This window comes from Echiichthys vipera (genome assembly GCF_963691815.1).
Source record: "Echiichthys vipera genome assembly, chromosome: 16".
NCBI lineage: Eukaryota > Metazoa > Chordata > Actinopteri > Perciformes > Trachinidae > Echiichthys > Echiichthys vipera.
Genome location: NC_139841.1, coordinates 18,302,188 through 18,321,326, shown reverse-complemented (window position 1 = coordinate 18,321,326; position 19,139 = coordinate 18,302,188). Strand labels below are relative to the sequence as shown.

Here is a 19,139-nt window from a genome sequence, read left to right as displayed (position 1 = left end):
GCAAATGTGCACAACCAGGGAAGAAACAGCCACTAAAATACACACAGATCATAGCTGAGCTGCAGCTCATCACTGACAAATAACTGGACATCAGCCAGAAAATATATCTGCCTCTTGATGCATGTCAGTGTCTTTGAGCACTTCTGGTCGATGCATCATCACAGCTGTTGTGTGTGATATGTGGTGTTTGTGTGTGTGTGTGTGTGTGTGTGTATGTCTATGTGTGTGTGTGGGTGTGTGTGTGTGCAGGCATGCGTTTGGATCTGCCTGTTTTCTGTGTTGTGACTGTAGCCCTGTTCCTCTTCCTGCAACTGTGCCACAGCTTCTCCTCCACAGGAGTTCGGCAGGGTGTTAGGTTAGTGCAGGTTAACACAGCGCCTGTGTTTGAAAGCCACAGTGCAGCCCCTGGCCATTTAGCGCAATATTTCACCTGAGAGTGCAAACTCGTCGGAGAAATATTAGACCTTAAGCCATATTTCTGCACTAGAAAGTGAGCAGATTTGGCCTTAAAGCCTGCCTCCACTCAAAAATGTGTTTGTGATGTGAACTGGCACCTCTCCGGCAAACAGTCCACACTCCGTACTTGTTCCTTGCGGGACTTGAACAGGCTACTCGCTGGTTCCGAAGCCAGGTCCCTGTGAACAGCCCTCCCCACCCCAACATATGGGGTGGGGAGAGGGGGTCAGTGCGATGTGGCAGTGCACACACACTGAGAAAGGATTTTTCATTAATGTTTGACACATTATCGTCCAGTAGTTTAACATGTTGAAAAAAGAAAGATTTATAAACAGTATTATTAGATTCTCGATTTCAGTGAGGGAAAAAGATTAGATGTAACTGAATACATTTTGCTTGCGGCAATGTTGTGTGAGGATGAATCTTACTTACTCTGTTGATCCCCTGACCTTCTCTGGCACATTTGTGGCTTTAAGTTAAAACATCTCGGTAATTATTGAATGGATTGCCATGAAATTTGGTATCCACATTCTTGTCAACTTTGGGATTAATTGTAAATAACTGATAATCTCTTAACCTTTCATGTAGTCTTAAACCTCAGTGTATGGCTAAATGCCTGCAAAAGTAATATCAGCCTAAGCTGTACTGTATTTAGCACTAATTTGCAAACGCGAAAACTACAACTAAGATGATTGACATTTATACCTGCTATACAGCGCCATTGTGAGTTCAACAGAGCTGCTATCACGGCTGTTAGACTTGTTAACTTTTGTCTTGGAAATACCATATAAAACTGAAAATATTATTCCAAGCAGAGTATTTTTATGTTAAAAACATGGAGGGGATCTTTGACACTTTATTCACCAGAGAGCATGTGTTGCCTTATAAAACCAACAACTGGTTCGCCTTTATGTGAGTATATTTTTTGACATCACTTCTCCTCGCCTCCTCGTCTCCACTCCTGAGTCAGTAGCAGCCAGACAGCTGTGTCAAACAGCCAAGGAACTTTTGACATTGACTGGGAGTGACGAGGCAGTGCAAGCAGATGTCTTCCTCTTTGCTTTGGGAGAAACGGCATCCTTGACCTTGTCATGGCTAATTTTAGGGCTTGGCTTATCACAGCACCAATGTTTATATCTCCCATTACACACACTGTCATTACAGGAGGGACATGCTTGTAATTATGGGTGCATTCCGCAGTCAGGATGTTCCTGGGGGTCATGTGCATACCTCAGTGTGTACACTCATGTATAAATTGCTTCTGTGTGTATTTTTAGCACATGCAAAGGCTTCCTCAAAAGAATGATTTTGGCTAGATTTTTGCACACAGCCCTGCGACCCTTGCATGCACACTAAAAACACATGCAAGCTTCCTTGGTCCCTCTCTGTACGGTCATAAAAGCCTCCTTTTCTTCATCCACTCAAAGACACTGCAGGCTTTTTTTGAGCTGCTCCCTTTTACCTGTCCCCGTGATGAAATGGGGCTGTATTTTTTTTTTCTTCTCTCAGCTAGTCTTGGATGTCTTGGCACCTGAGCCAATGTGCCAAACATGATCCTCACAGCTGGGTGAACACAGGAGAGGAGGGCAGTGCGACACAGAGAGAGATTTCCCCCCCTGCCTGCCAAATCCCTGTCCTGTTCAACAATGCCTTTTGTGCGCTTGACTCATTCATGTAGAAATACAAACACAAGGACACAAACAAACACGAAAAAGAGTTTCCAAAGCACACATGAGCATCACGGGGTCAGTGACGTGTGTTTTTGCCTGTTTGCATTTGCATGTTCATTAACAACATGTAAAATGACGGAGGTAGAAGTTTGGCTCTTTCGCTGGCTCATCATCCCTAAATGTACCATGCCAGACAACCTCCGCGCCCAAGTCTGCAATAGACAACATAAACAGCTATCATCCCATTACATTAAAGGAGAATATGTCAGTCACTGGGCCAGACTCCAACCATTGACCCCAGCGTTATTTCCTGTTCTCATGTCCCTCTCACTCTCTGTAGCTACCGCCATATATTTCAATGCTGTCTCTCCTGTAGAAGTTTATTCCCTAAATTTCACTCAAGGCCATCCTTTATGTCTTGCCCGTCACTCTCCGCCTCCTCTCTCCACAATATCTGATCTTTGCAGCATCAACAGCAGGTAAAGGTATTAGTGAAAAAAATAAGGCTGTAACAACACAACAGGGAGACGTTCAACGTGCTTAAACATTAACAGAAGGGTTATAGTTGCGAAAGTAATAAGCCAGTGAAAACAATATAACATAATTTGACCGTCTGTGCAGTTATTGATCGAATAAGCATTGCCTGATGCTTGCTTTCATATGAAAGAAATCTATGTACACTGAAGTACGGCTCTTCAAGGTTAACACAACACTAAAAAGGCTGTTATCACATTATGGATTTATGCATAATGGCTTTTTATTTAATTCACCGAATGTGAGATAAATGTAAATGGGATAAGAACCTTTTGAATAACAATAATTCATTAAAATACAATTCCATAAGCCTTTTCTCGTTGCAACAAACTATTATTTTCAGTATCAATCATAGACTGTGTAAACCACGGACGAAGTCTCAGTGTTGTCACCCAGAGATTTCTGAAGTGCCAAAATAAAACTCAAAGTGGGGGCTCTGGCTTTCGCCATCTTGGCAGTGCATGCCTGGTATCAACTAACTTGGCGAATCCAAAAATGGGCAAAGAGGTGGAGCGTGGATGGAGCTGAGGCGGGCTGAAAGAAGTCTACAGTCAATGCTCACCACCTGTGATGACACCCAACTGTTACTGAAAGCAGCATTCCCTTAATTAAGCAAAATTGTAAGCCATAATATATTTTAAATAGCTGAGTTATATAAGATTTCACCCCGCATACAGAGACCAAAGCTGAGGCTGTAAACATGTTTGCATTTTAGCATGGGGGTCTATGGGGATTGACTCGCTTTTGAAGCCAGCCCCTAGTTTTTGGCACTTCTATGTTGGCTTCATTTCTCCTCGGACGTTGCTGCTGGTATCAATTAATCTGCTGATTATTTTCTAGGGTAATCAATTGATTGCTTGCTTTGTATGGAAATAGAGAAAAAAGCCTGTCCCATTTTCTGAGAGCTTAAGATGACGACTCTAAATATCAGACCAACCGTCCAATTTACAATAACATCGAACAGAGAAAAGCAACAAATCTGAAAATCTTGAAACAATTTTGGGTGTTATGGTTCTCTTAAATGGTTAATGGATTATCAAAATGAATTTGGATGCATTTTCTGTCAATTGACTCATCAATGAATCAGCTAATTGTTGCAACATTTAACAGTGTTTGGACAGAAGATAGTGTGAAATGACTTTCTTAGTCACTGCTCATGATAACAATGCTGGATTACATTTAAAGTTTGTTTAATGGACTGTTTACAGCTTTAATTGTTACTTTCTCTCCTCCCGCAGGCAGAGTTGACGGGCATTAAATGGCGTTGCTACAGCTTCCGTGGCAGCGGGGAGTACGGCCCGGTGATCTCGGCCCCGGCCCAGGACGACCCGGTTCTGCGCAGCTTCATGCGCTGCGTTCAGGCCAACCTGCTGTGTGTGTGGCGACGCAAAATCAAGCCCGACGCCAAGGAGCTGTGGATCTTCTGGTGGGGTGAAGAGCCCAACCTCTCTGATGTCATTCATCATGAGCTGGAAGGTGAGAAAGAGAATGAAAGCACTTCTCTCTTCTATCCATCTCGATTATTTTTCCATCCCACCGCCCTTCTCTTCAGCTTCCGCTTATGCTTTGAAAGTTTAGGTGCGAGGGTTGTACAGGCTGTTTAATTTGATGGTTTATTTTTATTATGTTACAATGGATTATATAGACTCAAGAGTGATTACATGGGATACAGGCGTCCTGCAGTTTCAGTGGATTGTATGTAAAACCTACTGGGAAGTACTGAAATATATGCTGTGTGGTGCAACTAGATGTACAACATGAATTAGAGTTTTACGGTGTAGCATAATGCCTGTATATTACAGCGGAGCTGCATTGTTTAACATAGAGCAGGCTTCAGTATTATGTAGATTCAAGCTGTTTAGTCTGCTGCAGATTGAAGCTGCGTGCTGTTTGTTTAAGTTATGTAGGGTGCATTGATTTAGTCCGATTTGAGCCTCATACAGCACATACGTGAAATGTGTTTGCTCTGTAACTCAAGTATATGCTGCTTCAAGACTATTACTATGATGAAGCACGCGGCGATAGAGGAGAATTTCCCCGTCCGTATTTACAGCGCGTGTGAATGTGTGTAGCGAAAATTTACACTGAGATCTCTCACTTGAGAGAGTGCTACTGTCAGCGCTATTGTCCCTATTTATAGAAACATTTTCATTATCTCGCTGCACACGTGTGTAGAAGTCTAACATATCGACTAAGCCTCTGGAAGACAGGGAGAGGAGGAAACAGGAGAGGGGTTATATTGGTTTTGGTTTAGCAGAACAACAGTCAGGAGGACAAAAAGCCAGAATATTGGATGGAGAGGTTGAAGCGATAGTGAGAGTTTCAGTCCTCAGTCACCTATTAAAGCTGACTTGATATGAAAAGGCCTCACAGGCACTGCAGCAGATATTTGACAGATGTTCCTGCCACTGTTGGGGAGAGCCTGTTGTGTAATAGAGATACACTGTACATTTCAATTGAGCACTAAAAGGTGCTAAGAAAACTAATTTCCTCACTTCCCCTAAAAGTGCCAAACAGCCTCTTTGATATGTTTATTTTGGAGTGCTCACTGATCTTAAAAGAACCATGGAGGATGATAGCGATCACAAAAACACACACAGTCGATGTGGAGAGTACAGAGTGGCAGTGATCTGGCATCCAGAAAAAAAAGTATCACAAGAAGCCACATGACGAGTATGGAGCAGTGTGAAATTTTAGCAGTACCTCACCATTTTGAAAGCTGTTAGCTGGCGGCCCAAACTGTCAATTATGACTCCATTTTCAGTGGCACATTGAGGTGAATAAAGTTAATAATAATTTTGGCCTATTCAATTTCATTACATAGCTATTTACCAAGGACTGAAGATGAGTCTGAGGATTTTGCCGCTATTTGTCTATATATCTATACAGACCATGGAGATTAATGGTTAATTCTTAATTTAACACGTGAATGCTCTGACTATAGACCCAAGTACATTCTCTCTGTCACTTCTGCTCTTGAAATTTTCTTCTGCGTCCCGTTTTTGGCTGCAACTAACTACTTACATCATTTGACGATTACTTTATTGATGAATCAGTTAATGAAATATTAGAAAACTGTAAAAAAAAATGTCTTTTTGTTTAAGTTGATGACATCTGATGTGATGTTTTGTCAGATCAACAGTGCAAAACTTGAAAATATTCAAAGTACTCTAATGCGAAGATTACAGTCGTGTCCATTCACTTGTCAAGCGAGTTCTAAGCAAACTTTTGAAATGTTGCGACAAATAAAGGAAATTGTGTGCCTTTCCTTCAACTTGTTTGGGCGAATAAACCTTGCTACCGCGTAGTTTGGTCAGATGTTGGCTCTATAGGCAACGCATGGCTGTAATCCCCCAGTAAACACAGTAGAAAAAGTAGAGGTCTGTAAATTGAAACAAAACGTTGGCCATCTGACCCACGCATGAGAGAAAAATGGAGAGAGCTCTGAAGGTATTTGGCTAAATTGAACAAGTTTTGATTGTTCTTTCATGTTAGCTAGTACTGGCCATGTTTCATGCTGTCTGGAGACAAAGGGAAAATAATAATCTAAAATCCGGGAATATGTCGAAAGCGGAAGCAGCTGATCAGATCAGAGTTAAATTTTCGCTATGTATTTGTATCTGTTTCCAGTTTAGCGCTTCATCTCTGTTTCAACAAAGGAAATACCACATCAAGGAAACTTTTTTTTCACTGTTGAGGAGGTTTTATATAATATTGCCATTGCCATCCAGTCATTCTAATGCCATAATTCAAAATGCACAAAAGAATGTCAATTGAAACATGGCTAATGAAAAGAAGCCCATTCTCTATTGAGAAGCAAGGAGCGTCAATTGTTTTTGTCTCAAAAAGGACTTAACCAACAAATCAATTCTGAAAATATAACAAAAGGATAGTCCAGCTATAGATTTACCGCTCATTTAAGAGCCTATGTTAGTGTGAAGGGACTCTTGAGGAGGATTACTAACAGTTAAACAGTCACACACATGCTGCATACAATTATGATAATAAGGCTTCTTTACTTCTCTTGTAAAATCTTCCAGGCCTCCCTGAACAATCCCTATTAAGCACAGAAAATAGCACTAGGGATGTGAAAAGGAGTTGATAATTGTTAATTAAAGGGAAGCTGGATTTCCTCCAAATTAGAATCAGTGGTAACACAGGGAATATCAGTGTTTTTAACGAGTCTTAAAGAGCTACACACCTGAATTTGTATTCACTGTGGGAATGCTTTAGGTATTAGATTTCTCTCCCTCGGGTCACCTTGACTTCTTCCTCTCTTCTCTCACCTGTGTCAGCCTGTACTCCCTCTCTGTCTGTTCATTGCTGTGCTTGTTCTCTGGCTGACCTGGTAGTTACATGAAAAAAATCTATTGACTTCAGCTGACGTGAGACGCGCTATATAAAAAAGCAGACCTGGCGTATTAGAACTCACGTCTTTTTATACAACAATTGTTTATATAAGTGTTTCTCAAAATGTTTTTGCAGTTATTTTTCCACTATTGGGAGACATTGTTCACTTCAAGTGGTGTCATGGTACTCAGATTCCCTTTTGCCTCTTACTCAGCCCCGATTTGTTCAACTGTGACGACTGCAGTACAGAGAAATGTACTTGACTTGAATATATCTATTTTATGCAACATTATACTTCTACTTCCCTACATTTCAGATGGAAATGTGATACTTTTTTGCTACCACTACATTCATTTAACAGCTATGGTTAATGGTAACTTTTCATATGACATTTTTACATAAACACACTTGATAATCTTAAAAATCACAATACACTGTTAAAGATTAAGATAGTGATTGTTTCCGACCATAAAGCAGCGTCTTATGGCCCTTTGTCATGTTTTAGATGTCTATGTTAACCAGCAAAGAAACATTTCCTCTCTAATCTTTTAACATGGTTTATTTTTAAATAATTGTTTGTTAAATGCCGGACTTTTACTTGTAATAGTGTTTTTTTCCACTGTGGTGGTACTTTTACTAGTACAGAGTCTGAGTACTTCTCCCACCACTGATTGCTCTTCGGATTTGGCTCAAAATGTTTCAAAGTTTACAATGGGAAGTTATTACAGCAGTAGATTTACCACAATGTACGTTCGTGAAGTGTTAAGTTTCACTTTCACCTCCTTCTCTTTAAAACAGAAAGCACAACATTTTCCCCTATCTTGGTCTCATTTTGCAATAAATACAATCTAACAATCAGAATCATTTGGTCTGTTGATCAACTCAGAAGCCAGTAGCAACAAATTAGCTGTTATTGCTAATACATGCCAGATTATGAATGTGGCATGTATAAGCAGGCATGTTTTATTCTACTTCATCCATTCAGAAAAAGCTGATCTACACACATCTGAACAGCTTAAGCATTTAGTGTGTATAATCAGCAGGTTAATTACGTTTTGAGTCATGAAAAAAAAGTTAAAAAGTAGTGTAAAATGGCATGTTTTTAGATTAGCTGCCAGAGTGTTGTCTGCCTGCAGAGCAGTGAGTGAGTGAACATTCAGATGGTGTGTTTGCTAATAAGAAATAAGAGGATGTTGCCTAACACCCTTTACACAACAATAAGAAAATGACAGACAATACAATTTAATCTCTGATAACCACGACACACATCAAAAGTGGTAAAAATATCACCTCATTAAACCGTTGTTTATGTTGTTTTAAGTAACTTAATATAGAAAACTACAACCTCATTAGGTTTACACTACATTCATTAGTTTTCAGTATACCCTGCGGCAGCTGTTAAACAGATATAAATAATAAACTGTTTTGTGACCTGTGAAACTGAGAGGAGCACACACACACACACACACACACACACACACACACACACACACACACACACACACACACACACACACACACACACACACAGGCTGCACTCCAGCAGGCGGGATTAAGGGTAAATTTAGTTCAGCTGGCAGAGAGAGAGAGAGAGGGTGCAGAGAGATTTGAGGTTGATTTAGAAATCATCTGAATAGAAGTTGAGAGGACAGATTGAACCGCTGACAGGTAACAGGAACACAGAGTAATGCCTTCACAGCAAGAGTCTTACAAAAAAGTTGACATCAATGCCCTGAAAAGGTTTATTTTTAAACCTATTACTTAGACTTGATGCATTTGAAATGATCATACTTAATTAACATAGTAATCTACATTTCACTCAGTCATACTTAAAGCTTTAAATTATTTAATCTTGCACTATATTGGCAATGACAGGTAGTGTAATCTTATAGGGAACTAATTGAGCCAACCAAAGTGTTGGGCAACAACCTTTAGAAACTTTCTTATCAGGAACAGTCACACATGGAGCTAGGCAGCCACACTAGCTATCAGTGCTGTTAGAAAATAAAAACATGACAAGTAATGGCATGTTTTGTTGGTTTTTATTCATGCAAGTGGCATCGTCTCACAGTTAGACAGGAGAATAAGATAAGTGGTTCACCAATTTATATTTGCACGGTCACTGCTGGCAGCTACCGCAAGCTCATCCTTATCTGGCTGTTAAGACGTGACCTAACACCCTTTCAAATTCTGATTTCCGGGTCCAAGCTGGTCGAGGCCGGTCCAAGCCAGCCCAAGCCTCGTATTTCTACGGTGCTGCAGTGCCGGGGTCCTTGTTGTTTGAACAGATCTGAGTTTTTTTTTAAAAACAACATAAGTGTCATTTTACCTCTTTCCTATCAATATAAAAGATGTCTAACTGACCAAAGAGGTGATCGTAATTGTTCGAAAGTTCGGTTGTTGCTGTCTGTTTTGTTTCAACGGAGCGTTTGGACACGGAAATCGTATTTTAAAAGGGTGTTATGTGAGACTTAACAGCTGGATAGAGGCAAAGACCTCTCCTGCTCTGGATGTCCCACTAACTTCCCACTTTGGTCTTTGGCTGACTCCCCCTGAGTTAATATAATTTCGTATAAGGATCACAAACGCTGCTGCAAGTGGAGGGAAATCGTGTGATTATGGTAGCTGTTGTGATGAAGAAGCCATGAATCCCACAGTGTGACTGGAGTGTAGAACTGTAGACTAAATAAATCATGCCTTTGAGATCGTGCCAGCAATATGAGCAGCTATGATCTACTGTTACCTCTTTGCTCCTCTCTCACAATACTCTAGCACTCTCTGATATTGCCTTTGCTTCAGTGATAAGTGTTTGAACATCACGTTCAACAAACTGTGCTTTGCTTTCTTAAAATCGGATGGCATTGGCCCGCGTGTGTGGGGGTTAAGTACAGTTTGAGAGGAAACAGGATTAATGTGTTGAATCAACTGAGTCGTCAGCATGTTGCCAGTGCAGCCGGAAAAAAGTGAAATATTTTGGACATGAGTCATAAATTTGAATGCACGCACACACACACACACACACACACACGCACGCACACGCACACACACAAAGACATTATGGTTAATGTATGACTGAACATACGATCTGGACCTTGTGATTACCCAGCAGAAGCGTCACATGCTCTGTGGCTTTGAATCTGCTAACATGATAACTGCATTTATGCAATTATTGACAGTATCAGCTGTATTAAGTGTCATTTATCATGCTGTTATGACAACAATAATGTATGAAAGAGATACATTATTAAAAGGCTTGTCAAAGAAGGTAGGCTTTTATTTGTTATTTTGACTAAAACCACAGGTGTAATAACATTAATGATGGCTCTGTTCGGTGACAGTGACCGAGAACATATCTTATACCAGGGCTCTAGCACTGATGCACATAAATGGACTGCAGCTATCACTCTTTTTTTTTTTTTTTTAGCTACACCTGTACTTTTACTGCTATGACATGTCAAAATATCTGTCATGAAACAAGACCAATAAAAATGGTTGGAAGGTCTAGTCAGCAGGTTTTGAATGACATATTTAAACTTGAAATCAAAAGAGTAAGCAGATACTTGAGGTCAGTGTGGCGTTTGTGAAGGCAACGGAGCATGAGCCTGTGAACAGCTACTGCAGACAGCAGTTGGTTAAAATTAAGGTGTTCCTGATCTGAGAAAGGAACGGCTAAAAATGTGTCGGAGTTGTGTCCGGTGTAAAACCAGCTTCAGTCACAGCTGGCTGCATACAGACACACGGTCAGCCGTCACATAACACCGACCAGAGATGAGCACAAATAATAGCTCACCTAGTCTTCAAAGTGCAGGTGTAATTTATCACATTTCAAACAAAATAGTGTGGTGTACACATGTTGCCAACATTTAGGGTTGTTTTTGTTTGTTTTAAGTCTGTTGCACCAAATGGAAATTTGATGACAAAGCAGTAGCATTTTAAAAATGAGTAATGTAGTTGCTAACAAATCATATAACCTCAATGTTATTTGATAAAAGTAGGATTTAGGATGGGCTGGTATAAGATGCATCATCTGGCATGTATGAGGGTATCATTTCTAAGGGTTAAAATGAGGAATTTCATTTTTTATTTAAACTTTCTAGTATAAAAAACACATGTGAATTGGATAAATACATCAGTATTGCATCTAAGTAAGTTAGTTTTTTAATGTAAACACTATAGTTTTACTGATTTTTACTTGAGGGACAGTAAAAAGAATAGCTGAAAGCTGCTTTCACAGCACTGTGCGGTAACTCGCCACCTTCAGTCATATCAATGAGGGCAGGTGAAAGAGGGGAAGTGGTTTTGACCAAGGCAGAATTCACCGCACTGAACTTCAGGTGGTAACTGCCCGGCAGCAGGAGCCGCTTTTGAAAAAAGCTTGCTTTTTTTTTTTAAGGAAACACTCTTGAAGGTTGGCGGTTGACAAGCCGGTTACCGCATGGTGGTGTGAAACAGCTGTAGGCAGTAATAATTCAGCCTGCCTAATAAATGTATCCATTGATGAAATCAACACCAAGAACCATGAATTGCACATGTTGTAAGATAATACTACAGTAAATTCCAGGATTACATTTTTTTTTTCTTGTTTTTACAACTGGCTTGATTTTCTACTTTGTGGAATCCAATGAACATTTATCTTTTATCTCCTTTGGACATGTAAGTGTAAACTATTGTATAGGAGGTTTACCATGATCACCATTTAATGTAACTCCATTGTCACCTTTTTTCCCAAATAAATACCATATGTAAGAGCAATAACTCAAAAAATAAATATGAATCAATAATTAAATGTGGCTGAAAATCACTGTTGGAGAGAAGCTTTAGGAAACAATGATTTTTTGTCATTAGGCTACCTCCTATATTTCAAATGCTTCATGTGTTTATTTCTGAATCATTGAACTTAGACTGCAGAGAGGAGCTCTGTTTTCACTGCTCATCCCCTCCGACTGCAGTTTCCCAGGGTTCACTACTTTCCTCTTTCTAGACTCTACTTTTTGGCTCTTCTTTCACACCACAAAGCTTTATCTGCTGCTCTGAGACCAGGAGAACTTTACCTTTTACTTCCTCTGCCCTGACAGCTGGGAGTATGACACACCGGGACTGGTAAAGTTCTCTCAGCCAAGCGGTATTCATCTGTTCTTGCCTCCCTGACATCTCCAGTCAGATCCTTGTCCACCTCCTTTATCTCAACCTTGACAAGACTGCTGTTTTTCTTTGGCAAAAACCTGGGCAAGACCTCCCTGTCAATACTGAAAAACACTGCAGTGACTTAGATAACAAAGCGCTTTGTGAGCCACATCATAGCCATTTGAACCCACCACATGTCCCAAATGAGGCTATTCACAACCACATTACAGCATTATCTTCAGTCCCTGTATCTCGTCCGTGCAGCTGCAGCAATATTTGTCCTCAGTGTTCCTACATTTGTCATGTCATATTGCTCCTGCTATACATACTGACTTTAAAAAACAAACCTGTACTTTCAGGTCATGACCTAGACTTCTGTCCACGCTCTCTGTTCTGGTACAGTTGTCCAATTATTTATCTCTCGCCCTGCAGTGGCCTTGCTGTCTCCTTTCTTCCCTACGGAGGAATGACTTTCCCATTTGAGTTAGATGAGCATGAGTCATTACCTCTTCCCCATCACAACTTCAAAACCTATATCTGAGTCATATATCAGTCTCTATTTATTTACTTGCTTACAAACGCTCCAGTTTTAATAAAGCTCTTACCATTTATCCGTCTAGTCATCTGGAGTTACTGGAGATTCATATATTATCAAAATTGAAGGTGTATACAGTTTCATAGGGAGTGAAATATGCCGTTGTCATGAATAGATGCTCAATTTAATGTGAACTTTTTATTGTTTCCCACAAAACGTGTACAAATCATGTTCGAAAAAATCCTCAAACAAAGCTTTCGTTAGATTTACGGATGCCCTTTACCATAAACAAGGACTCAGTGATAAGTTTGACATGTTCTGTGTGGGCACTGAACCTTACAATCCTTGCAGTGGGTTGGTGACTTATGAATTTCAAATGATTCGGCTGTAGCACTCATCACAAATTACCCTGAATGAAAAGCATTAGCTAGATCACTAAAATGGAAATGTCACTTTTGTTTGTCAGCCCACAAATATGCTCGACTCCCAATGCGACAAGAGTGCTATAAATGGATTGATCATGGATTTACAGAGCTGTGTGTGGATGTAGCGTTATCTAGTTAGGAGTGTCTACAGCAGAAAAAGCCTGGGCTGATGACTTTGATAACACCATAGGTGGTGCTCCTGTGTGCCACCAAAACAGCATGTGGTCAAGGTGAACGCAGGAGCAGGAGGAAGAGTTAGAGGGCCATTCACTTAACAGCGCGGAGCAGGTGTAAGCTTATTTATCTATGCTCTGTGATCAGAGTCATTTCATCCGAGGTTGCTTAAACATCCATCTTATGCATCCCAATCGGACCAATGTCACATTAAATTAGAGCTTTTTTTCATGGTATTTCAGATGTGTTGCCCTCATTTAAAGCCTCCCAATGGAAATATCTCTGCACAGTTTTTTTTTATACCAAGAGTCATCCTTCCACCACCCTGAGTTTCCCTTTTCTTTCTTGAAACTGTAGTAAAGCTGAGAGGAATACAAAGTAGGGGAAATCCAGCAGAAAAAAGATTCTAACTGTAATCAATCCTAGCTGGGGGTGAATGTTGTTCCAGAGACGGTAGCCTTCACCACACTATCTCTGAGGAATTATGTGCATACTTAATTCAAAAAATGATCTTTTAAAAAAAAGCTACTAACTAAGGGGAATTATGCTATCACACCACAATGTATAATTTTTTCATTTGCAGAACTAACAAATCACCAACCTGTAAAGCTCTTTCTTTGTCATTATCTTACTTTAAAACAAATTTCAGCATCAGTCAGTGTATTTCGGCTGTCATCACAGTCACCAATCAGAATGAGAACAAGCGAGATAGAGACTGAATTAAAAACCTGGGTCATACATATCTGCTATCAGCTCAGTTGTTGGCTTGTGCAACACTGATATGTGACCAACAAGTGGATTAGAGCAGCAATGCTCATGAGAAAATAATCAGAGATAATGGAATTAACACAACAGAGAGAATTGGACATTACTTCAGGCACTGGATTTAAACAAGCAAACAAAAAAAATCTCTCTCCCAAATATGTAGAGGAGTGTCTCAGCCTATCCGTCTTCTGTGTTAGAAAGCTGCAGCTGGGTGCTGTGCCCTTCATAAACAGAGCTGGTTGCCATATTTTGTGGAGCTGGAGGGGTTGTGGAGTGTGTACGCACCATGACAGGTTTCTCTGTGTGTGTGTGTGTGTGTGTGTGTGTGTGTGTGTGTGTGTGTGTGTGTGTGTGTGTGTGTGTGTGTGTGTGTGTGTGTGTGTGTGTGTGTGTGTGTGTGTGTGTGTGTGTGTGTGTGTGTGTGTGTGTGTGTGTGTGTTGGCTGTGACTGTTATCATTCCTTGTGTGTGTCCGTACAGTAATTGGCCTAGAGTGTGCATGTGTGTGAGTGTGGGCTGGCAGAGGTCGTAAGGTAATTGTCCTGTGAAAAAATGGTTGCCAAATGTGTGTGTGTGTGTAGCAGAACGCAGGAAGGAGGGCTAACCTCTGCCTCCATCTGTCCACTTCTGGCTGTGAACTCATAATCTGGCCTGTGGAGACAAACCCTCTTCACCACTTGCCACCTGCTTCAGAAATACAGGTTAGATTGAGGTGATTACTGTTATGGATCCGCTGGCAAGGATGCTCGATTAGTAATGTGCCGGCACGCAATTGACATTTTATTTAATACCGGATAAAAAACAATATTATTTTACATTCACATTTTACACATGTAGTTTATGTCTTTTTTTATATAAAGCAGGTCAAGGTGCTGTGAAAGTATTCAAACACTCAAGCCACAGAGAAATGCCCATTCAGAAACGGTGTCTTTAAACGAGACATCCAGACCTCTGTACAGCTGTGATGTCACAACTTTACTTTATATACAGTAGGTAGAAAGAGCTGCTACAGTGCCATTTCAGTCGTTTCCCGACTGCAATGACAGTGCAGAGACACATAGCGCTCAGATGCACAAGGCCCCCAAAATGCTGACCAATCAGAGCAGACTGGGCTTTTTGGGAAGGGGTCTTAAAGAGACAGGTGCTAAAATGGAGCGTTTCAGACAGAATTTGAATTAAAAATGAATGTGTTTTTTGAACATTAAAGTATGTAAACATGTTCTAGTTTAAGCCCAAAATATACTTGTACCTGAAATTGAGCATAATATAGGACCTTTAAAGTGTAATTCAGGCTACCTTCCTCTGTGCTCAGGAGTAAGTGGGCATTTCACGTATTTGATTTTATTGAGAAAGTGTCTACATCAGAGAAGTGTTTGTTCTTGATTTGTTCTAATTATGTTCATCTACCACTGCTTACCAGTTTAAAAGAGGTTGGACTGTGACTGTCACTAAGAAAAAGCATCAGCCAAACTGTTTGTGCTTGTTACTTTCCTGCATTACAAAAGAATAAAGATACAGCAGATGTGAACTTCAAAAGACTGTTCTTTTTTACCAGATTACTTTCAGTTGGATGTTGGAGGTATTTAAACATCTACATCTGCTTCAATTAAAACATTAAAAAACTGTCTCATTAAAGAATAGTTTTGAAGTGTAAACACGATTTACGGGGGTTAAGTGCTATACTATTTCTTGTCTCTGCTGGTTGCCTGGCAATCTCATAGTAACAAAACTCTAGGAAGTGACTGCATCCTGCCAAGAAATTGTGCGTCACAAAACACCCCTTACAACCTTTTTTTCACTAAGTTATTTGTGCAGAATAGTCACAAAATTGTGTCGAAATAGCGTTGTTAAATATGGCCACCTGGGTGCAAATACCAACCACCAAAACTATCCTTCCATATATTTTATCAGATTTTCAGATCAGAACTCCCAAGTATCGATCAGATCAGAAGAGTTTCAAGCATGGGTGGGCCTATAGATGTAACATGCTAATCTTTGAGTTTTAATGGTGCTGGTAGGAGTTTACTCTGTTTCTAGTCTTTACGCTAATAGGGGATAATGTCAAGCGAGTTATTATTCCGAATAATGGGCAATAATGATGTATGACATCATTTCACTTAAACAGCTACTAAGAAATCAATAATTTGAAACAAAATTAAAAAAAAATTTGTACCACAGCTGATATTAATTTGACTGGACTACTTTCTGCATATTGATGGAGGTGGTCCTCCAAATCAGAATTGCATCAATAGCAACGGTCTGAGACAGCAACAATGCGTGATTGACCAATCAGAATTAAGTATTCAACAAAACTGTGTAATAAACTATGCTAACTGTCTGTTGGCTGTAGCTTTATATTTAACAGACAGATATGAGGGTCGTTTTGATTTTCTCATTTGATTCTCATTAGGAGAGCGAAACGTATGTTCCAAACTGATCAAACTATTCCTTTAATGTGCTGTTTTTTTCTAGTACAGGTGTTAAATTTACAGCAACCTCCTCATACAGTGCCATTTGCACCTATCCATTTAATGGCTCTATCATATCCAGTGAGTGCAGTACTTCCACAATCTTCTGCTCAATGCCCTCCTTGAATCAGTGACGGATTAAGTGTTTTGGTGAAGTGCATCTCAGCTCTGCAGTGGTTAAAGGGGAATTTCGGTATTTGTTGACCTAGCACCAACAGTATACATCCACTACGAAAGCGTGTTTGTTTTTGTTTTTTTTACCACTTAAGGGCTCAGATTGCTATCGTAAGTGTCTGAAGATGGTGAAGAAGACACCAGAGTGTAACTTCAGGAGAAGCGAAGCACTGTGTTATCTAAACAATTTTTTAATAAAAATAATGGTTCATTTTTGTACCTTTCCAAATTGTGTCAACAAAATGTGAAGCTACACTTCACACAGCTTTCAGAGACTAACGTTGACTTTGGATGCAGACAGCCAGAAGTTGTGGCTAGTGCTATAAATGGATCCTAATAACTCTAGATACACTGCACCTGGAAGACGAACAGGTCTGCAGTTTGACCGGGACACTACTGCCAGCCAAACATGAGAAGGCATCCTATCAAAGCACATTTTCATCAAGTAAAATTCCAAGAGTGGCTAATGCTATTAGCTAAAGTTACTGCGTTAACCTGCATCAGTAGCTACACATGAAAGCATGGCAGGATAACGGCAACTTCTCCATCTTTCCATGATGTAGTCAGACACTTAGAATAACAATCTGAGCCTGTCAGTGGCAAAAACAGTTCCAGTTATTATTTTGTACGACAGTTCGATTACATTGTAGTCTGGTTAACGGCGGCCAGGCTGCAGGGTCCATGGTCAATACTGGACCAATTTAAAAAAAAAGTTGTTGGCATGAGTCACTTACACAGAAACACATGGAGAAATAGAGTCCAAAATGAAAAATACTGAACTGTCCCTTTAAGTCAATTGAAACCGGTGTGTCCATTTCACCTCCCTCATCCCAGCCAGGATTCAAAGTGGTGATCCTAAAGTACCGACTCTTCTACTATGAGCTGTTACCAACTCATCATTTTGACGATGCCTGTGAGCAGCTGAATATACTGTGAAACCTGGTTATGCTGGGACCTCCACATTCTCAGGGCCATCATAACATGTCAAATTTTAAGATCTGGGAAGTAGTTTGCAGTTATGGAGTGTTTTATGGTCCCTCCTCACTCCCCTTTACTTCTCTTTGTTATTTTCCCCCTCATTCTTCTTCTGTCTCCACCGAACCTGCCAAGCCATTGTTACTGATATCATCATAATGATACCATACAATAGCAAATTAACATATGAAGAAGAGAATCAAGTGAGATTTTCACAGGCGATGTTCCAAGAGCTTTGCAGTGGGGCTCTTCCTGCTTAGCACTGTGCCAATGTGATCCCTGCATGCACAGCAGAAATGATGAGGGGTGTGCAAACACGTTGAAACAATCCTCCCAGTATGCATGTTAAATACTGTCAGACAGAACAGATGCCAGTGAGCAGACAAGGAAGTGTGTTTTTGACCTGATACTGTGAGTGAGTGGTAATTGCTTTCAATGCAGGTTTTTGTTAGGAAGCCTGTTTAAGGTTATGACTTGTAGTCATAAAGTGGTGAATAGGAATTGGATGAAAGGACTTAAAGATTAACAAGACAAGGCCCACACGGGGCGATTAGGGTAAAATTAAGCAGGCAGGGAGTGGATAAAAGAGTCAATGAAGTGAAAGACACCTCTGTGAATGGGAAAAATACCTTTTCACATTCACCTCAAAGAGAAATATTCATTGTTGAGAACAGCAACCTGAAAGTAATAATTTTTATAGAGTGTAAATCACATATTCATCACCACTGGACTTTTTCATAGATGGAATAATATGATTTTACTGTGTAAATGTATCCTTTTAAAGTGGAATAAAAGGCACACCTCAGGTTTAATTCTTCACCTTCAAAGCTGTTAAGCCTCGGTGATACTTATTAAATAGAGGAATATTGGAAGAGTCTTTTCTGATAATATATTTTCATAAAAAAAACATCCAGATCTTAAATGACTCCCCAGCCCCTTTTTTGTGTCAACAAGTTTTACTTGGCAATCATTCTTTCCTCTGACGCTCGCCTCTTCCAGCCCTCTCTCCATCCCCCCCCCCCCCTCCTCCTGCTACTCCTCCTCTTTTAGGCTTTGTTGTGCTTAAGTTTTTCTCTCCTCCCTTGTTTTTGGGGTTGCTCTCTGTGATGTTAGGGTGGTGAATGTCTCCGAACATGCTCAGTTTCTTGGCAAATAAAAGGTGGGGGTGTGCGGTTGCCAATCAAGGCCTACTCCTTCTCTTTTTTCCTTCAGGGTTTGTCTTAGGAACAGCTCTCAGAAGCAAATCTCAAACAGAGGGAATGAATAATAACCCTCCCGGTTTTTCCTTGAATCGGGAACTAGGTCGCCCAGCTGACAAGTCTCAATAGGGAACAACCTCGTTAAAAGAGGGAGACCTATGGAGGTTTTAAGAAAAGGAATGCTGCTTCACCTACTGAGAGGGACAGAGAGGCAGAGAGAAGACACAAGCGTTTGACTTTCTTTTTTCTGTCTGGCTTTGGCTGGTGAAAAAGTGAGTCACATGTGGAAAG

General features: G+C 40.3%; 1 protein-coding gene across 2 annotated transcripts in view; it reads left to right on the top strand.

The window, feature by feature from the left end:
* LOC310958692 (mediator of RNA polymerase II transcription subunit 13-like) overlaps nt 1-19,139 on the top strand; it is a 78,273-nt gene that overhangs the window by 13,108 nt on the left and 46,026 nt on the right. For both annotated transcript variants that reach the window (XM_083929746.1, XM_083929745.1), the window contains exon 2: nt 3,899-4,136. In XM_083929746.1, coding sequence (XP_083785872.1) covers nt 3,899-4,136 — 238 coding nt within the window. The remainder of the gene's footprint in view (nt 1-3,898; nt 4,137-19,139) is intronic.